The sequence below is a fragment of the Diplotaxodon limnothrissa genome, linkage group LG14, assembly GCF_057381915.1.
Source record: "Diplotaxodon limnothrissa isolate DT_005_m linkage group LG14, D_limnothrissa_male_GT1.1, whole genome shotgun sequence".
NCBI classification, from domain to species: Eukaryota; Metazoa; Chordata; class Actinopteri; order Cichliformes; family Cichlidae; genus Diplotaxodon; species Diplotaxodon limnothrissa.
Genome location: NC_140609.1, coordinates 9,832,188 through 9,854,700, shown reverse-complemented (window position 1 = coordinate 9,854,700; position 22,513 = coordinate 9,832,188). Strand labels below are relative to the sequence as shown.

Genomic DNA, 22,513 nt, shown 5'->3' with positions numbered 1-22,513 from the left:
TAGCCACCGCACCACGGTGCTGCCCTGTTACGAATTCACTGTAAATAAAAATGTCAAGCATGGTATGGTAAGACTGGAGGAAAAGTCAGAAGGTGTTAGCACCATACTTATAGAGACCTTCCAGTCTGAACCAATGCGCTGGACCAATTAATTCAAGCTGCCACATGCTAGCGTTGATCCTGGGCCACATGTGCAAACCGTGTGACGATTTGTTGCTCCATCAAAATGAAGCACAGGACACAGTCGATCAAGAGCGCAATGATCCTGGATGAGGATGCCGCAGCTATTTAAGTGTATTTACTTCTAAAGAAACCAGTGCAGCCAGATGTTTACTGCAGGAGGATGTATAAAGCTGTAGAGACATATGCGGCTCGCAGGCCTGGAGCCAATGCAAACATGTTTTTGTCTTCTTGTTCTGGTCAAATAAATTGCTTTTATCTTCACTCCTTTTATTTGGGCTCACCGCTGCTGACTGGACCTCACAATTCCTGGCGGGATAAACTAGACAGACACACATGTGGATACACACACAACACATTCAAACTGTATTTCATCTGTGTCTCTGTAGTTGGGTGTGCACGTGCAGATCTTTGTTTGCCTTTGAATTTCTGCGTGTGTGTGTGTGTGTGTGTGTGTGCTAGGAGGCCCCTGAGAGTGAATCAGCAGGTCCTGATGCATGTGAGTGAGTCGGGGCTGCCCGCTGGCCTGCCTGCGTAGACAAAAAAACTCATCAATGATTAAACGCCTGTGGCCATGTTTCAGAAGCTGCCTGCAACCACAGACACGCCATTGCCGGCAAATGGTGGGAGGGAAGGAGGGAGAGAATGGTGATAGAGAGAGCGAGACAATAAAGAGGGCTGAGCTAATGAGCAAAAATAAAAGAGATATATACCAAAGACTGAAAAGACTGGCAATCATCAGGTACCTTTCCTTCTCCTTCTCTTCCTCCTCCAGAACCCCTCAGTGCGGTTGGCTCTTCCCCACCTGTTCCCTTTTTTCCCTTCACCTCCATCTCCAAAATTTTAACCTGCCTCAACCATCCTTTCCTTTCCTTTCTTTCTTACCTCCATATCTCATTCCTATACCTGACTGTCCTTTCCCTCGCTCCCTCCCTCCCACCCTCCCCTCCTCTTCCAATTACCAGGAGGAGTATGAGCAGAACCGCACACTTCACAGCTTTCAAGTGTTGGAGAAAGATCCTCCTGGGAATTATCCAGCAAGAGATGAATCCTCAAATGCTCCTCACCCCCACCTCCTCTCCCCTGCTACAATACCTACCCTTCCCCATTCTTCCCCATCCCCGTGCTTATAATTTCTCTCTCCCACCCAGTCTCGTTTTCTCTCTCCTTTCCTCCTTCACGCTGCTCCTCGGTAACCTTGTGTTTTTTCGCCCTCCAAGCAACCTCACGCCGTTGTGTCTGCACAGCTGAGGTGTGTCACATTACTTTTTGCAGACTAACTGTATTCGCTCAAAGTTATTTTTGTCATGTTTGCTTTTTTAAAATTATTGTTATTAATACTATTATTAATGGTTTCATGAAACTGAGGATTTCTCACAAAGAAAGAGGAGAAGGTGTTATTTTAAAGTTGCTTTTTCATGTTTTGCTTCCTCACCAGAGCATGCATTACCAAGAAAAGCAGCATCTTTTTAGATGCACATCACTGCCCATTGAAAAAACAAGCTAAAAAGGTTATTTAGTCATAAAAGATCTTGTTTTCACCTTTGTGGTAATGTATTTCTCAGATAATCTGAGCCTTTTGATTTGACTACTTAAAGAAGAAAGAGAAAATAAATGTTAGTAACAAAGAGAATACATTTCAATAAATCATTTTGTTGCTGCTGTTTATTGCAGTCACATGCAATGGAAATAGTATAAAGAAATCTATGCTCTTTAACTCCTTATTTAAAGATCATATGGATGGTGGAAGGAAATAAAAAATACAAAGGTGCCATGAAGAAATCATGACTTCTGTGTCTGTGAGCGCTGCTCAAATTAACCCTGAATTCTTCTCCCCAGCATTGCTCTTTTTCTCTCTTACTTACACCTCCAGCGTCTCTTCCTCCTCCTTCACCCCTCTTTCCCATTTCCCTCCAACGCTAACATGAAACCAGCGCTTCAGCCTGACTGACTGGTTGATAATCTCCTCCTTTGGCTGACCACAGTGGAAGCCTCATTAATTTAGCGCTTTCATCCGAAAGGGAATTACCCTGGCCTCCCCACACACAAGCTAACAGGCCTACCTGTTGACTTTTCGCACTCTCTTTTCCACCTCACTTTTTCCTTTAAATTTTCTCATAATTTCACTCCTTTTTCCTTCCTCTTTGTTTTTTTATTCAGCACATTCAAGCATGGTATTGGCATGACATCTGCTCGAACTGACTGAATTTAATATGATGTTTCATCTTCTTCTGTCCTACCCCCGTTATGTGCAGATACACAAAAAGGTAAGCTCGGCCATTGAGAAAGAAATGCGCGTTTCCATGGATACCACTGTCACAAAAATACAAAACTTGATTAATCAAGGTTGAGGTTTAGACGGGAATTAACAAGTGATGTCTGAATGCTCTCATCCCAGCGTCTGTCTGGTCTCTACGATCACCGAACGCAGCAAACGCCCCTGTAGGGCAGGTGCAGATGGGAAGAAGACATGAGGATCAGGTACAAAGGTGAGGGAAGAGAGGAGCAGGGGAGGATTTTGGGAACAGATGAGGCAAAAAGAAAGAGAAAAGAGGATGAGAAGGAGGAGGAGGAAGCACAAAGGAGAGAGGAGGAATGGAGGTAAAATAGAAAAAAGAAGAAGTGTCTCTTGTTGTATCGGAGCAGCGGCGTGTGAAAACACACACTCTGCACTCCTGTCGTCTCGCTGCTTAATGAGGAGAGCTTCTCGGGAGAAGCGCATGCACGCACATACACAACGCGGGAAAAGACACCCGCGACCGCACGCATACAGTAGAGCGCACGCGCGCGCACACCGAGATTTACAACCAAGCCTTTTTAATAATAACTTTTGCCGTCCAGTTTCAGTCCCATCCCCCTCTTGCTCTCTTTAATGTGATGAATGAGAGTCTCTGTAACCCCTTGCAGCCACACACACAGACGCGCACACACATGCAATTACAATCTGAGATATTGTACAGTTTTTCCATGAAACAAAGGGAAAAGAAACAAGCAACATATAGGGCACAAATCACGTCAGACTACATTCACATAGATGCAAAATCCCAAATGCTCAAGAAGACATTTTCAGAGGTTTTTTTATGCAGACAACGAGGCAGAGATGCAGTCAGATGGAAACCGTCAGTCACAGATGAAAAGTCACTAGCTTCCTTCCTCTCTCGCTCTCTCTCGCTCTCTCTCCATCTTCCTACTTTCCCTCCTTCTTCCATCCTCTCCCCCTGTCTTCCTCCTTGCACTTTCATGCGTTCTCATTATTGCTGCTGCTCCCTCTGCCTCTGATTCGATCTCTTCACTCTGCTTCATTGTGCTTCTTCTTCTTCTGTTTTTTTTTGTTTCCCTCTTCCTTATTTGGCCTCTCTATTTTTCCCCCCTCTGCTTTACTCTCAAAGAGGAAATTGGAACTCTTTCCTGCAATCCATCTGTTGTCACACTGGTGCCTGCATCGGTGCCATCATGCTCTGTTCTTATTCTGTTTTCTCCCCCCATTTTTTTTTGTTGCTTTTTTGCACCCCACTCTTATACAACCACACATACACAAGCACCACTTTTACTCATGTCCAGTCAGCAGGTTGCGTAACTCCCAATCCATTGTGGGACTGGATGCATGCATTTCTGTGTGTGTGCAATGTGAGCGTGTGCGCTCAGAGATGACATTGCAAAGTAAAGAGGACAGAGACAGTTTTGGTGCATAATAAAACTTGATCTATGGCTGCTTTGTAATCACACTGACCCACAGGAACAAAGATACACACACACACACACACAGGCACACAGGCACACGTACACACAAGCGTACAATCCGTCAGGCTCTGCAGTATTCTGATATGTGCACATTTAGCAAATAGACACACACAGACGCACACTACCACCCCATAAATCATGCATGTAAAGAAATCACACACAAACGCGCACACGCAGGAAATGCCGATGCGTGCAAAACTTTGTGCACACACACACGCACGGTCTTACAAAGAATCGCTCCGTGGCTTGTGTCCCTGTCCGCAAAGAGTTAAAATGCAAATTATTAATCCTATTTTGTTCCAGGGACAGAGCCAGCTGGGAATGTGACTGTGAAATCCTGTTTGAATTGGGCCCTACTTCACATGGTCCACTATGTTAGCCCTGCGCTCTCACACGGAAATGTCAAAAATGACCAACCGGGGGTAAAAAAAAGAAAAGAAAAAAGAAAAAAAAGAATAGATATGCATACAAAAGCAAAAATTTGACAAAACAAGTAGAGCACAGATTGTATTTTGTTGTGCCACCGCAACACTGAAATTAAGAGTGTGAGTTTCTGTAAGTGGTGACATTATCTTTGCATTTAATGCTGCTTGTGCTAACTTCTAATTGGAATTTTATTCTGCACAAACAAGAGCTGCAAGTGGCTTCGCTACTGTACGTGGGGGCTTGGCAGCTTCCCAGGAGCAACAACGCTGTAGTTTAGACCAAGTGCAAAAAGTTTGCATCCCTCAAACCTTTTACTTCTCGCTCTTTCCAATGTTTGCATTGTTCCGTCAATAATTTACAAGCGTGACGTGGCGCTCAAGTTTTACGGCTGCGGTAAATCCATTCACTGACAGAAAACTAGACAGCAGGAGATGGATGGAGGGTGAGCGTGGATTTGGCACGGTGGTAGGGGAGGGGTTGTGGTGTGGTAGTGTGGGAGGCTTATCCAAACATGGCCAAGACAACTGAGGGACCACAGAACAACCATCCAGCAAGCCACAACACCACATCTTAAGACAGAATACCAAATGAAGCAGACTCCAATATTACCCTGCCTTCACCACTCCAACTGTCTGGGGGGATCTATATGATGAATCATGAAGAGGGTTTTTTTTTTCTTCGTCTTCTTTTTCTCTCAGTCTGTTTAACTCTCTGCTTCTCGCTCTGCTTCTCTCTTTGTCTGTTGTCTCTCTCCCATTCTTTATGTTATTTTTAATGAACTCTGCACCCCCTCCTGCTCCTTCTCCCTCCACTTCAACTTCTTCCACCCTGCCTTCTTTCATTCTCTCTCCCCCTCTCCCTCCTTCCATCCTTTTTCTTCTTCTGTCCATAGCTCTCCTTCCCTCCTCCTCTACCACCTATCTCTCACTCTCTTTCTCTCTCTCTCTCTCTCTTTTCAATGTACATAACAGTGTACTCTTTAGGAGGGAGCCCTGGCGGTATCCATGGCAACCGGATTGCTAGGCAACAGCCGTTTCTCCCTTCCTTTTTCCTGCGCCGTGCAGCAGCGGCAACAATCAACCAATCAAAAGCTGAGAAGGAACGTTCGAGTACATGAAAAGTTCAGAACACATCCAGAAAGCAGTGAATGCTGGTTCCACATGTGAAAATACACACAATGTACTGATGGATGCACCAGCAACACAAAAATATATACCAGCCTTTCCAGTTTAATGAAGTTGTCTGCACTGCGGTGAATATTCAGCTACTTTTGAAGATGTTTTTTTATCATTTGTCTTATAATCAGATCTTTTTTTTTTTCATTTTTATGTCTTTGCTGTTTCAATGTAGCAAATTTAACGTAAATGTTTCCTGCATATTAAATCAAACTGAAAGGACATGACTCAAGTTTAATTAGTCTTTGGATTGAAACTTAAAATCAGCAATGTGTTTAGGCCAGCATGATCTTATTCCAAAACATGAGATAATCAGGAGAAATTATCTATTTGTTCATGTAAATGGAGAATATATTTCCCGTTTTACCTGTCACAGGATTCATATCTTTGATGTAGTAGGATGTAGGTTTTTGGCTGTACCACATGTGTTCTCTAAACTCCACAGAGAGGACAGGTCAACCAAGGGAACACAGTGTTAAGATCATCTGTTGTATCTGCGCAAAAAATAAAATTTTCTAATCCTAAACAAGTAGCATCATTGCCTAAACCCAACAGAGTCGCTCTGGTTCCTAAGCTTGAGAAGTTTTTAGTGCCTAAATTTAACAAAACAACAAACGAAGTGTCAAAGTAACGGCAGATAATGTCTATAAATGATTCCAGGGGACTCAAGTTGTGGTTCCTGGGGACAGATGAAATGACTTAATAAGCCACCAACCGGTACAGTCTCCAGATGCAGACTTTTTTGCCCCTTTCAAGCTAATAAAACATCACTTCCTGTGAATGCACGTAAATCAATAGATATGCATGCAATACACTGAACGGGCTGAGATATGAGACAAAAAAAAATTAATTAATTAAAAAAAAAACTGGGGTTAACTGTGTCCATGAAGATGAATCACAAGTATGCATTTTCAGAGTATGTCAAAAAATGTCATGAGACTGTTAAAATAAAAACTATTAAAAAATCTTGGAAAAACATGGAAAATGTCTTTTTTTTTTACAAAAATTTATGGGCATTTCTTTAAACTGTAAAATTCTATGTGTAGTTAAAAGAAGGGGGAAAAAATATCCGGAAAAAAGTAACACGAAAAATTTTAAAACTGTGTTCTTAAGCTGGAGGGTTTGTTTTTGTTTTTTTGACCGTGTATGCAATTAAACCTCTGGCCATGAATGAAATTTAGGAGACATGCTTCAAAATCTTATAAGATGAAGCTAACAGTAATCAGAAGTCTATTAAACACAAAGGGCATTTAAACATAGACAAAATGAGTGCATGAAACATTAAGCCATTGCTCCACTTTGTCCCTAGGACTTACAGTCAGGTTTTGGTAGCAAACAGCATTTAGTGCAAAGACTTCCCATCTAGTCCCAGTAGAGACACACATCTGTATCTGCCCAGTGACATTGCTATAAATGTCAGCGCAACAAACACGAGAGCTGCCGGAGTCTTCCAACACCTCAAATCACCTTTTCCGATATTCCGAAGACAAAGACAGATGGAAGTAGAAGGGGGGGGGGCACTGCTGAGCACAGCTGAATGACAACAGACACAAAGTGGGTAGTGGCCATTTCAGGTTCTCAGTGTTTGGTTGATCAAAATTCCTGCTTCGCTTCAGCCTGCAGAGAGCAGGAGGAGAGCGGGGAGGCCATTTTGAAACACAAGAAAAAAAATGTAAGTGGGGAAAAAAACCACAACAACCAACAATGGTGAGTAGGAACAGAGGGATACTGACCTTCAAAGAGCTCAATTACATGTCTCACTCACACACACACACACACAAACACGCACACAGACAAATTTGGAGTTGGGCGTGATTGGCCATACAGCACTCTCACGCAGCTCAGTGTCACAGAGAGGCGTGCGCACATTCATGGGCATGCATGTGCGTGAGTTAGGTGCATTTTTTTAATAACACACACACACACACACAGACACACACATTCTGTGTCCCTGCTGCTCTACACCGTAGGACCGTCTGTCCGTCCAGATAAAGTGGCCTCTGAATCTCAGTTCTGATTTGAGAGAGGAGGCTTTAATGACAACTACATCCCCGTCCCCCTCTCCTCCCTCCCCCACTCCCTCCCACACATCCCCCCCCCCCTTCTCTTTTTGTGTTTTCTTTTATTTCACTCAGTCATCCATTCCCATATTCACAGGTGCTGTTTTGCTCTGTTTGGGTAATTCTCATTTTATCTACCCATCTTATATCCCGACTCTTCTCCCATTATTTTACTCTTCCTCGCTCTCTGTCTCGCTCTTCTTTTTCCTGCTTTTCTCTATTGAAGTCCACAAAACCAATTTTCAGGTGGACAGTGCAGGGCCGACCTCTAAAGTAAACATCCCCCCTTACTTCTCCCCCCTCAGCCTCCTCCCTCTCATCTCCGTCTCCTACCCCCAGCCCTCCAACCATCACACCAATGCCAAAAAAAGACCCCCACCTCTCAATATTCTGCTCTCCCTCCCTCTAACCTCCAGCCTCTTCTACTACTTCTCCTGTTTGGAGAAAGAGAAACATAGTATGTTGTGCGGTCATGAATTTTAATGGCGCAGCTCATTTTTGAGTAAACAGTATATCAGCTAGGATCCAGGAATACGTGGAGGGTTAGTAACGGTGGTTGATTTTAGCGATGGTACACACAAACAAAAAAATTAATTATAAGGAAAGCCAAAGCAGATGGATGGAGAGAATGGAAAGCGGGGGGGGGGGGGGGATGCAGAGCAAGATGAGGAAAAGAAAAGTGGTGAAAGATGGACTCGGAGAGCAAGAGGGAAGGAAAAGCTCATCTCCTCGTGGAGTAATCTGTCGTTTATCACGCTGATGGAAAAACAGAGAGAGCAGAGAGGGGCGAGGCTCCAAAAAAAACCCCAAACAGACTTTTATAGTTTCTCTAATAAGTTTGTGTGTTTTTCGGCTCACCCTTGTGTGTCAGGGATGCTGCATACATGCTATAGTGTCTAGACAGCGAGAATATAGCATGAATTATGCATGCGGGGTTGCTCTCATTCAAGGGAAGCCGTATTAATATTATTACATATGTGGCAATATACCAAAAGATGGAGGGTGGAGGGTGGTGGAGCCTCTTCCATGGCACTTGGCAGACTGGTTAAATGTAAAATGTTGCGCACACACACACACACACACACACACACACGTGCACATATATAGACACACACAAACACGCACATCAATGCATTTACACTCACAGAGTCTTGCAAATGCATATGCACTTGTGCATTTGGAGTCTCTCTCTCTCACACACACACACACACACACACACACACACACAAGCACACACACACACACCAACCAAAAGGCTAAGCTTTCTTTTTCATTTCAGCAGAGAAGATTGGGTTTTCTGGAGCCGCGTGTGCGTGTGCGTGCATGCGTGTTTGACTGTGTGTGTGTGTGTGTGTGTGTGTGTTCACGTGACCATGTGTGTGATTTCTGACTGCTTGGGAGGGAGTAATGGGGGATATTAAACAATTCAAATGCTGTCTCTCTTGCTCTCCTCCACTGGAGAGACCTAATACTGCAGCCTGGCCACACACACACACAAACACACACATTTTACAAACACACACAAAGATATATATAGAGAGAAATGTATATATATTAGGGGTGCAACGATACACAAAATTCACGGTTCGGTTCGGTTCGATACTTTGGTGTCACGGTTCGATATTTTTTCGATACAAAAAAAATGTTCATGCATTTTTAATTTGTCATTTATTAAAATTATAAATATATATTTTAACTCAAAAGTACAGTTTTTAAATTTAACCCTAACCCTAACCCTTGTGCGCGTTTTTTATTTTGACAGCGAATGCGCACCTGCCGTCCACTTATGTGCAGCCCTGGTTATATAGCTCGTCATATTGCAGCCACAGAAATTATTTTGTCCATGAAACCATAAAGCTGCACTTTCTTTTTGCCTTATAGTCTGATTTGTCATAACTTCTCCGTTTTGTGGTAAGCTTTTCTTTGGCTGTCACTTCTTCACCCTGACCTGTCTTATTTGGCTCAGCAGAACTGAAATGCTTTTACACACTCACTCACATAAGCTCAGCGATTCTCTGCGCGATCAACCTCTCACATGTTTAAGCTGCGGGAGATTTCACTTGTCATGTTTGCATAGTAAGCTAACGATTAATAAGACGATGTCAGAGGAATTGGTGCACAAATTATCATCACTCACAGATCAGTGCTGTCGCTCTCTATACACAGTTCGCACGATTGCAAAGTGAAAGCAAAAAAAACAAGCGCAAATTCAAACGCGACTTCAATATGTCACATATTGACAGTGGCTCACCGATGCCAATGACATAATTACCCAGCTACATTTCTGAAAGAATGCAAAAGCATTGACATATATTTTTCCTTCCTACAATAGCCCGACGGGCAGGGAAGAGATAGATTTTGGTAGCCCGACTGAAAAAATCGCTAGCTCCGGGACGTCGGGCTAGCGATATTGCAAGCCCTGTATCTGATTGAGGAATCACTCATCTTTGGAAAAGAGAGTTTATTACAGAGAAATGGCTCTTTCCAAAATAAAAGCTATACTATCCGCTTCTTCTGGGCTATATTCTCAGCAGCATAAGGAGAATCCTGTGCTAACAGCGGTCTAAATGACTCGGCTAAAGTTAGTAGCATGCTTGTTGTTTTTGTCTTTGCACTAGGATGATGTCGGCGTAAATGTGCAGTCATATTCGTTGTGTTCCCACTAGTGCTTTCAGGTTAATCTCGTTGAAATGACCTTAACGCCACAACACGGCAAATCTCCGTTAACGAGCTACTGCCGATCGCTCCGTGCATGGGGCTAGACGGCCAACACGTTAACGAGCTAACTGCGCTAACACACTAGTTCACACCAATGTAATTGAGCATTGCATGGCACATCCAACATACTGTTTTACTTTAGTCCATGACTCGCTTACCTTCAGGGTCATACGTCACATGAAAACCAAAATAATTCTAAACGCCAGATCTGAATGAGGGTCAATTTGCCTGTTGCAAGGAGAGCTTAACTTCTGTCTCGCTAGCTTGCCCTGCGCTCTTCCTTCTGACTATGCTGTCTGTGTTGAGCGCTCAGTGGATCTGCGCTCAACAGTGCAGCCTAGGCGGAGTAGTCGAACACAGATTCACTGAGCGCTCCACACAGACAGCATCGTCAGAAGGAAAATTGATAAAATAAATTACAAATGTTGTATTGTTCGATACATATGCGTACCGAACCGAAAGCACTGTATCGAACGGTTCAATATCGATACGAATATCGTTGCACCCCTAATATATATATATATATATAAAGGACTGTTGTGTCCTGTCAGACAAACGGCCAGTTTAAAAACACAAAATACACACTGCCAATTAATTGAGGCAGCGTGGTTTCACTGTGGACATTGTTGCAGTGCAGATAACGTGGATGTGTGTGTTTTGTGTGTTTATCTGTGTGCTCTATTCTGAGCAAATTGCTTGTTTTAAGACCAGGAGGAACAAAGAAAGAGGATGATTCGTCTGTGCTCTTCTTTCAAATGTCCACAGCTATTTCTTTTTCCTTTTTTTTGTGAACAACTGTAGCCAATTTACTCATGGTTACTGACCAAAACACAATCTCCCATAGGATAAATGCATGCTATTGTCCTTAAAAGAAGTCTTCAAAAAACAAACAAATCACACACACACACAGAAGACAACACTGAACGCCGAACACGGCAATAGAAAACTGGTCCGGGGGATGAGAACAAATAGCCAAAGAAAAAAAAGCAGAGCAATTTTGATGCTGCAGCTGACAGGATCAAGAGTCGAGGCCTGATTCCCAACCTGTTCATAGAAACCTAAATATTTGCTTTACTTGTTGTTCATTGGCACTTATTGCTCTCTTATCGTACCCATGATACGTTTAGCAGAGCCGTTGTAGCCTTGTGCTAAGTGCAGGCTTGGGATCCCAAACACCAACAGCAGCGTTCTGCATATACTACAGTACCATTCAGTGAATCACACTGCAAAAGTGATCTCTGGACAGTCTCATGCTATATAATGTCTGTACAAACCTGTGCCCCTCCAGATTTTGCAAAAGGCCCCTTTATAGCTTTGGGAAATCTGCCAGTTTTCAATAATTTTCACACTTACTTCTCACAGTTCATTTTATTTAATAGGTAAAAATAACACAGGGAATAATGTGGCATGAGAGGAAACCAAGGTGAGTTTTAAAGAGAATAAATGTCCACAGAGGTGTGACTTTTTTCATGATGCACAATAATGTGTTCAAGACAGTTGTAAGCAATTACATATATATTGACTGCAGTCTAATAAACTGCTTCATGTAGTGCCTGGGCCTGGGCTCCATTTCCCAAAGGCATCTTTTTTACTAAGACTGTCGTCAGCAGACTTACAATGGGCCTTAAAATGCTTTAGGGAAACAGGGCTCTGTTTTGTATGTGCAACCTCACTGGAAAACCAACAGGAAACTGACTATTATTTACGTTTGTTACACCTGTGTCATTCCTGTTTAAATGGTTTCTATGAAAAATTAGTGAAAACTCAGTGACAGTGAACATGATTTCTCTGAAGTTATCAAATGTGATGGGCCTGTTTACATTGCGTGCAAATGTTTCTAAACTACAGTTTACTGCATTTGCCAAACCAGGTGTGCAGCCGTATCATTTTAAAAAATCAGTTTGGCTGAGTCAACAGTGATTAAAGTATGGCATGAGGCATAAAAAAATATTCCTTCATTAAAGTCGAATAATCAGCTTGTTTAATGTGTGCTTTGCTGGACTCACTGGTCCCTGCACTGGAAGGAAGCATTTGCATTGCATCTGAACTCACAAGGTGTCTAATTAATCCAAAATGAATATAATTCTGAGAATTGTGATCTGGACGCTTCAGCAGGAGCTAAAATAAACTTTATAACACCTTACATACTTTACAACTTTGCTTCAGTTTGTAACAGTACTACAAGTCTGGATTTCAAGCACACCACAGCACTGAAACTGTGCTTTTAAAAGTTTTACATGACCTCCTAACAATAAAAATTACTGACCTAGAAGATTCTGTCATTTTAGTATTCATTCATGTAATTTTTTAAAACCTTAGCCCTGATTTTAATATTGTATTTCATGGTATTCTTATCTCTCAGCTTCTTCAGAATCAAAAGAATTGTGCTGAAAATGGTTTAAATGTTATTTAACCAACAAAGGTTTTACAGTTAGACTACCCAGATAGCAAAATTGGTATGGCCCAGATCTGGCCCACACAATGTGCTTACACATGGCCCACATACCACAAAGAATGACGGCCCTTTGGTGGCCCAGATCTGGTTTGCCAGATGTGGCCCACACATGGGCCAGCACAAGGCCAGTTGCAGACACACTGTTGGCCCTGTGCTGGCCCAGAACAGTTTCAGCTCTGGCCCCAGATGTCAGCCTAATGTGTACCTTAATCAAGCCATGTAATAACAACATCCGCCGGAACATAATAGTGCAAAAGTAATATGACGAAACTCTGTATGGACTGATTCTTATATAGTGCTTTTCTACTCTTCCAGATTACTCAAAGTGCTCTATACAACATGCCACATTCATACACTTCCTCGAAATTGAGCGCTTCTTAACTACAGGCACACACATTCTCACTCTTGACATGCAGACTAGAGGAGCCAGGGATCGAACCACTAACCTTCCAATTAGTAGGTGACCTGCTGTACCTCCTGAGCTACAGCCACCCACTGGCTGAGTAAACCGTCACTAGGTAGTGGATAAAGTGTACACTCACAAACCTGTCAAACCTGCATTTGAACCGTTGGCTACCATAGCAGTATAGTATTGCAACATGGCACTTGGGTCTTCTAACTAAAATAGGAAAATAGGAACATAAATAGTGCCATCATTGCCAGACCTGGCCAACATCTGGTTGACATACACTCTGTCATGACACCAGTTAGTCAGAAGTGCCAGCTTGATGCCAGATCTGGGCCAGACCTGTTTTCTATTAGCCTGGGCCACATAAACCAAACCACAATCGGGCCAGATATGGCATGCCATCACATAGACAGTGCCATCTATGGCAGGCCTGGCCCATATCTGGATGACATACCACTTACCACACCAGAAGACAGCCAGCAGTGCCGACTTGATACCAGATCTAGGCTAGACCAGCTTGCTATGTGGGTAGGGGTTACATCTTCCTCAATAACCCTGTGCTTATATGGGGTCCCCCAGGGGTCCATTCTTGGCCCAGTCCTTTTTCATACTCATACAGGAAACAGAGGTCATTGTGTTTTAACCTTTACAACATTGTCCCTATAAGGAATTATAAAAACCATTTGCGAGGAACCTGGAATTGATTTTTAACAATAATCTAACTTGTGACAAATAGATTAACACAGTCATTAAAACTAGATTCTTCCATCTATGATACTAGCAAAAGTGAAGCAATTTCTCTGATTCGGAGACGTTAAGAGAGCGATCCAGCTTCGCTATTATAATAATCATTATTCAGGTGTCAATTTGTCAGTGCTTAGCCGACTGCAGTTAGTCCAAAACGCTGCAGCACGGTTATAAACTGCCACAAGCAAGCAAGACTACATATCTCCCATATTCAAGCCCCAACTGGTCATGGCAGACGGCTGCTGCTCTCTGAGCTCAGTTCTGCTGGACGTTCCTTCCTGTTAAAAGGGGAGTTTTTCCTTCCCACTGGTGCCAAGTGCTTGCTCACAGGGAGTTCTCTGATTGTTGGGGGGGGGGTTGTATTATTGTAGGGTGTTTCTATTTGTTTCCTATGCAAATAAAAATTAATTGAACTAAAATGAATTAAATATTTGCATTTCAAGTTCTTTTAACTGTGTTGTGTTTACGCGGGTTTAGTCACTTTATATTTCCTTTCTTAAACCCTGACATTTTAACAGCATTTGGCCACACTTGTGCTTTAAGCTTAATTGTAACATCATTATGGAAAGGCGCTGCTAATGCGGGTGTAATGTTTGTTAAGCGCACCACCTTAAACGTTTGTGTTACTATACACACACCATACAAACAGAGAATGGGAATGCATACATCCATTGCAAAATTTTGAATACTAATGTTAAAAAGAATAATTTGGAAGATGCCAGTGCAGCTACCCATATTTTTTCATTTTGTTTTTATTGTTATTACTTCCTTTTTGTTCAGTCAGAACTACAAATATGAATGTTGTGAGATTGGGAAAAAAATCACTATATACACTAGAGTTCATATTTTGGAGCTAATGAATGTCACAAAACGCTAGTTAATGTTTTAGATACTTTAGTCAGTCTGAAAAAACATTTCATCTGTAACCCAGCATAGCTGTCGACATTCTCTTCAAGAAGAGCTGAAGGCATTAGCGAGCGCTATCATCATTACTACCTCATGATATTATGGACCACTGCATTAAGAGATTCTCATTAGGCCCTTGATAGCTGCAGCCATATTGCATCCTGTAAAAAAACAAATGTACATACACTAGAAGTTGATGTCTAAAGAGTGTGATGGAAATGTTCCTTACTGTAGTATGACTTGTAAACTAGCACTTCTTTAAAATTGATCAGCGCCAGTTAAAAGCTCATTAACAACTGATATGCATTCACAGCAAAGGCTGAGGTATACAATTAAGTAAAATAGATGATGGTTGGGTAGAAGAACCTTTACAGTCTGGGTAATTTCATTTCTCTAACTTTCAGTATCCTGGTCAGATCTCCCAATGCCCCTTAGAAATGGATGCATGACTTAGACCTTTTTTGACTAAGTACTAATTTTTAGTTGGTGAATTTAATTAGATGAATTGCACCTTTAACTCTTGAAATCATAAAGAGAGATGGCATGGTGTAAGTCTATCACAAGTGTAAAGTTCTTTTTTTAATGTTGTCAGAAACACACAAAACAGTCTCTATGTGATAACATATCTAATTTGTCTTGATCTCACAATAAATGTGTTAAATGTGCTGTCATTATTACCATCTGGTCCCATTCTTCCCAATAAATCTTACACTGTTGAAAAGTCTGATTATTTCCATTTAAATAGTGCCATGTTTGTGAGGACAATTTGTGGGTTGAGCAGCAGAGTTGAGTATGTGAGTTGCTCTAATGAAAAAGTTGCCAAATCTTCTCTGTGGCTATGTTCAGTCTGTTCTGGATTGTCTGGGTAAAGAGCTGTCGGCCAAATCATCCTCCACACCTTGACTGTAAATCTGTAGAAGACTGCGGTTCCTAAATGTGGACAGGATGAGGAAACACAGTCTTCTTGGGACAGCCTATATCTGATATCAACTGTTATATGGAACTAGTGCTCGCTCCAAATAATGCTGCATCTTGGTTTTACAGAGCATCATCTTAAAGTTGCTCTATGCCACAGGCCCTATTCAGATCAGTCAAACTTGGCATGCTTGGAGCAGACACCAGCTGACCACTATCAGGCAGCAATCAGGCTCCTAATTGTCACCATCTTGGGTACCAGGAGTTCAAAACAAGAGTCAATAGGAGATAACTCATCTGAATTTCAGGATTGGGACCACACCTTCATACCCTTCCGGTTCTCTATATATTACGCCACCCTCCCTCCTCTTTTTCAGTTCATTCACTACTCATTAGTACATGCGGATCTACCCAGCCTGGGAGCCACCGCCACTGAAGCCTTCCTCTACCCACAGCCTCAATTCATGTTCAAGCCATCTGCCATTAACTACTAGAAATGCTGTCAAACCTAAAATGAGGATGTAGTCCCAGCTAGTGAATAGCAGAAGCTGTTTGACGTTGACAGAGAAGACCTGGCAAGTTGGCAACTCTGCTGCTCAACCCGCAAATTAATTTTCAAATCCGGCACCATGTAAGGGGAAATACACAGGCTTTCCAACAGTATAAGATTCATTGCATCGATTAGACAAGCATTGTTACAACAACAAAAGGATCGACCGAAAACAAATGTCCTCACTTTTTGTGCTAAGATTAGTCACAGTAAACACCCAGGCTCACAGTTATTCATAAAATCACAACTGCAAATAGTGATTGAGAATTTATGAACAATGTTTTGAACTTTACCGAAGACATCAACAGTTCACACGTCATGACCCATCCTTTCTATGTGTTGGAAATAATTAATAATTATGTTGAAAAATGAACATTGTCTCAGGTGCACGTATTGATCCTGCTGCTGCAGGAAACCCTACAAAGCTGCAGGAGTAAATAAAACATGTAAAAGCAACAACTTCAGCTCCTGCTAAAGTTTGTCAAACCCAGATTTGTGGCAGGAACCTCACAGCGACTGGTCTGTGTGTGCACGTTCTGAAAGCAGGTAGCAGGGCAGGCACAAATCACAGGCACACAATCAACATATACAAAAATGTATCTGTTGTTTTGCTTATATTAAACACTGTGGTTGTGCTTTATTTCAAATAGACATTCATCATTGCGACTGACATGACTGATGATCATGTGCTTGTTTTGGTGTTCCCTCAACCCGCCCTATGAATAGCAAGTATGCTACATTATAATGATGCATTTGTACATTCAGAAATAGCTATCTTGTCACTTCTGAAAAGTTTCTATACAGTATTGATACAGTGGTAATAGTAGAAGTTTGAATGAGGTCTGACAGTGACATTAGCTCAGGGCTACAGCAGCCAAATCCCTGAAAGGTTAAACATTGCAAGAAAAGAAAAAGAGCAAAATTACCCTAGGGCTAACTTTGCCTCAGGGCAGTCATGCTAATATTGAAGTGTCATGTGCCACGTTCTGTAGACTTGAAGTTAACAGAGAACAAAAGTGTGACAATCTGCGTCCATCAGACTCAAACTAGTGCAAACTTTCAGTCCCACTGCAGGGTGTGGTGTGTCCTATAATGCACGTTTAACCCCTTTTTCTTCTACTAAGGAAGCTCACATTGTTTGACCGGGGTTGAAAAAGGTTCTAAAATGTGAATAAGAGAGAGCTGAAAACTCAGCTTAAATCTTATTATAAAATGCACACAAGTGCACACTGGACTTGGCTTTGTCAGCACTGTACCCATCCCTAATGCCACTGGGGTAACTTCAAGGCAATCAGCTGTGATTATGAAGGATGGTTGGTATGACCCTGAAAATGTTTTATACTTAGTCTGTTTTGAATACAAATATTCTGAAAACTCTCCACAACAACCTGCAAATGGACAGACAGATAAGTGCAGACTCACGCTTGTGGTTGTTCTTGCGTTGGAAGGGTAGCGTGTGTCGCTCTGAGTCTTCTTCACCCTCCTCATCTGCCAGGTGTGTGTGAGTGTAGTGGTAACTCAGCCCTGGGCGGTTCTTATAGCGCTTCCCGCAGACTGGAACACACACGCAGTGTATAATATTAGATTTATCTACGTTTGCAAGAAGAAACGAGAAAGGAGAAACTTAAATGAATCCATAGAAAATGTGACGCTCACTGTCACAGACATAAGGCTTGTCTCTGTCTTCAATGGCAGGCAGCTCTTGTCTCTTTCTCATGCCCCCAACACCATAGGCCTGCAGAGAGCACACACACACACAGACACACACACACTTGTAAAAATACATGTAATATAATCATAAAAGTTTGAACTTCCACGCTTATTATGTACTAAGTTTTGTACACTCATACACAATAAAGACAGCATAGCAGCACACTCCTCACTCAGTGTTTCACAATACACACACACACACACACACACACACACACACACACGTTTGCATTCTAATCATCTGCTCTCAGTGTAAAGCTCCACTTCCAGCAGGAGGGGGCTGATGACACCTAGCAGGGGAGCAACAGTTCCAATTAGCAACCCTGGTGTATGTGTAAGCGTGTGTGTGTGTGTGTGTGTGTGTGTGTGTGTGAGAGAGAGAGAGAGAGAGAGAGAGAGAGAGAGAGAGAGTTTGTGTGTGGTGACTTTCAGAATGCATTGCTAACACTTGATTATCTTCCCATAGGATCCCCAAAAAGAGTGTGGGGGGAAAAAAAGACCTGTCTGATCTAATCAAAGATGTTATAAAAGAGGTCTTCCCAGCATGATTTTAATCACTGTATCTGTTTGCATTTATTTGCAATAACTTCTAGTTTTGTGTAATGACACTTCACTTCAAAGTCTGGTACACAGAAAAAGCACGAAAAGATTTCTAACTTATATTTTACATTTATGTGAAGTTTCCAGTAATCATTCCTTATACACTGTCACGTCTCCAGCACTGCGTGCCTTTATGTCTTACAGACAGGACACAGATTCAGAGCTGATAACTCTGAGCTCAGACTAGGTCATTTGTTTTTTCCTGATTCTGCTCTTCCACATTAACAAGTAAGTAATTTACTGTGGAAAAGACTGAAATGTCCCTGTTTCCTTACTCGTGCTTTGGTACGGTTCTTGCGCTTCGGAACATCTTCATCCATGTCATCCGCCTCCAGCTCATGAGGGAAATCCCCAACAAGCAGCTTCTGTTGGTGAGATATAGAAACAGAAAGGGAGAGATGGACTGTCATACAGGTTAGTTTCCTTTCCTTTTATCGCTTAAGTCATTTATTTTTCCTTTTACCCTGCATGAGCCCGTATGTTTAAATTAAATTGCGCACTTTCCTGCTGTTTTTAACTTGTTCGGATGATCCCAGCATGAAAGCACTATTAACACTGAACATAACCAATACTTTCACCGTTTTGCTGCAATAAAATATGACAACATTTGAATAACAATTTTCTCAATTAAACAGGTAGATAATAAAACTGGGCAAATCATGGGATGAGGGGGGCATAACAGAATGAGTAAAGGCAGGCAGAAGTGTCAGACATACTCTTCCTTTTGGGTCAGCCAACAAAAACATACTTCCACTTCCTATATTAAAACTTGATAGCTTGTTTTACCGAACTCCATTGTGTCCTAAATACCCCAAAAAGGTTCACTTGAGTATGCATTACAGCCTATTCATTAGAAACTTCACAGGCTGTGCAGAGTCCGTTGTGATGAATAAACTGAAGACTATGCGTAAAATCAGTGGAGTGCCCCTCTTGGATGAGAGGCTTTTAGCGTTCTATTAGCAAGAGCTTTAGTAGGACTAAACATCTATTTTAACAAAGACACCAGCTTTGTTCAAATATATTCATGTGTGGAATATCACAGACACTGAGCTCAAATATTGTAGTAAGAAAAGTGTAAAAAGCTGATAGTTGAGTGTTTGATGGGACACACGGTATAACGCCTGCCTGCTTAAGAGCAGGAGTTGGGGGAAGCCCCGGATTAGAGGCCCTAAACACGACTCCAGCTCTCAAAGGGCCACTGTGAGCGCTATTCACTCAACTGCTGATTGATTAGCTGTCCGTGAGAGTTCAACAGCGGCAGCCTCGAGCTCGTGAAATACTCCAGACAGATGAGCATTAAGTTTTTGCACATAAGTTATGTTTCCTTTTAATGTAAAGAAGATAAAAAGAAAACTATTTTCAAAGTCTGTGAAACAACTGAGCGGGATCCCCGTAAAACAACAAGCCGCAAGTGCAGTGATGGGAAACACGCACACGCTGTCAGGAGCCGCAGGAGCCCATGTCACCGCCAAAACGCACACTCCAAGAGAGAGAGAGAGAGATGCGCACACACAAAAAGGCATAGACAGACAAAGAAACGCAAACACAGATGGATAAAAAAAGACAGACAGCCTGACATGAGAAGAAAACAACAAGACGTGGAGAGCAACAAAGAACTACAGAGAGAGAAACGACCGAGGAAAGAGGAAGCAGCGTCTCACCTGACACTCGCTCATGGGCTCTTCTTCCTTGGTTTCTACCTTCTTGTCCAGGGTTTCCCCAGCAAGCAGCGACTCCAGCACGGGACCGTCTGGGATCCCCCCCTCCTTCTTTAAAGATGCCTCGTAGTCTGTGGAACGAGACGATTACAATCAGAAAGCAGCAGAGAGCACGACTTCACGCTGGCGTGCACAGCCGAGCTGACAGAGCCCCGAGGACACGACATTTGGCTTGTTCATGAAACTGCAGTGACTTTTAGCATCTCCACGGCACAGAGGCTGAAATGATCATGGCCATTTTAGCGTCATATGATTGTATAACACTTGTGGAAAATTGCTGTTTTTAAATTTTCTCAAAGCATTAACCAATTGCTGTAAAATGTTGGTAAAATAAGAAAATAAGAAAAGTTACTTAAGTATGAGGTTAAAGTTTTCTACAAATATGATCACTCCACTGAAGTTAGTTATACAATAACATCCATAAAGTTTTCAAAGAAAAGAGATATTCTGTGTGACTCTGAATTTATAAGCAATGTCTACCACACCTAACATAGTTGAGATATTCTGCAGTTTCTTTCAAGTGTTTCTGTTCATCCCATTTCCTACTCACCTATCTTGAACTCGATCGGTACAAGCCGCGGGTCCTCCAAGATGTTTAGCCGTCTCTTCTTGCGCCAGCAGCGAGCGGGGTATGTGTACAACTGGCCCGGAGCGTGACCTGAAATACAGAGGAACACACATACTGGCATGATTGATACATTAATTAGTACATGAAGGAAAGTAGGTTATTAAATAATCATAATTCTGGCATGTCAAAGTCTGATGTGCTGGAATAAATTACCAAGTAACTAATTTTGGTGTTTTACATCATTAACTAGACAGCCCACATCCAGAGACTGTGAGCGACTGTAGACACAGCGGTGCTAAACGCTAACACATTTTATATTTTACAACATTTCGCAGTTATTTATTCAGGTTTGTTATTTTAGTTTATCTCGAGAGCTCGTGTGCAGAGCAGTGGCCCGACACAGATGGTGTTACAGAAAAGGTAGCATTGCATAAGAACTAAACATTTATTCTTATTCTTCTGCTTGAAATAGTAGTGAAATAGGCATTACACCCTTTAAGTAAAAGTCTTCATCCTTAAATAACAGTGTAAAAGTTTTACTTAAAGTATTAATTATGCAGTGTTCTGTGTATTCTGTGTATATAATATTTATATTACAGCTAATTACTTATATACTGCTGTGTCACTTTATCTATAATACATTTATTGGAAGATTTATTTTTATATTCGGCAAAATAAGACCTAAAATAAATTGTACGAGTTGCAACTTGCAAATACATAGTGAAGTAGAAGGAGAAAACAGTATAACAAATAAATAAAGAGCAAATACATTATATAACATAACTGTACTTCAGTACATTCATCACTGGTACTATCATTACTGGGTGTTGTGAGCCTTTAGCCCAAATGGCCTTGTTGAGGAAACTCTAGAGGGACCACTGGCCATTGGTGTTACCTACTGTTACCATCTTGTGACCACCAGTGACCCCTGTGAAAGTACCCCTGCATTTATGTGTCAACCTGATCTCGTAGTAATTCATCCGAAAGTTGGTGTTCTTGGGAAACTGCTCTGAAACTGTTTTGAGGAGGGCTAGAGCAGCTCATCTCATGAGGTGGAGTAGGTCATCTAGTAATCCAAAGGTTAATGGTTCAATCCCTGGCTGCTCCAGTATAGTATACAGACAGATACTGAACCAAAGTTGCTTTCTGATCCATTCACCGGAGTGTGAATGTGAGACAGAAAGCACTTAGGCAAAAAAACATTTAAAAAAGTGCTTCTGTGACTGGGTGTGAATGGGTGCTTATAAAAAACGATATATGTACATGTGATATAACAAAAATATAATACTACAAAAGACCCTCAGCTAACTAACCTGGCCATGTCTTCAGAGCGGACAGGATAAAATCAGGAGAGGCCATAACTAGTGAAAGTGATGTACTTAGAGTGGAAACTTGCAAATGGTCAAATTAAAGCTGAAAATAAAAAAATCTCCTGTTTTCTTTTATGACCCAAGTTGTGCTTTCAGTAGTTAGATTACTTTTGACTGTTTTGTGTGTTTCTAAAGATGACATGAAACACTAATTTACACCATGGAGCCCTGCTCTCAAAAACCGGCATGGATGCAACTCTGTCTGTGAAGCTGGATTTAAGAAATAGGTGCTTAAAGTTTTAAAAACATGTTTAGCGCCATCTTCT

At 41.8% G+C, this 22,513-nt stretch overlaps 1 protein-coding gene across 1 annotated transcript in view; it reads right to left on the bottom strand.

Moving 5' to 3' along the window:
• dpf1 (double PHD fingers 1) overlaps positions 1-22,513 on the bottom strand; it is a 51,263-nt gene that overhangs the window by 13,854 nt on the left and 14,896 nt on the right. The window contains exons 4-8 of the mRNA XM_085370259.1: positions 20,860-20,967; positions 20,253-20,380; positions 18,867-18,956; positions 17,938-18,016; positions 17,704-17,835 (exon numbers count right to left, since the gene is read on the bottom strand). Of these exons, the coding sequence (XP_085226385.1) occupies positions 17,704-17,835; positions 17,938-18,016; positions 18,867-18,956; positions 20,253-20,380; positions 20,860-20,967 (537 nt within the window). The remainder of the gene's footprint in view (positions 1-17,703; positions 17,836-17,937; positions 18,017-18,866; positions 18,957-20,252; positions 20,381-20,859; positions 20,968-22,513) is intronic.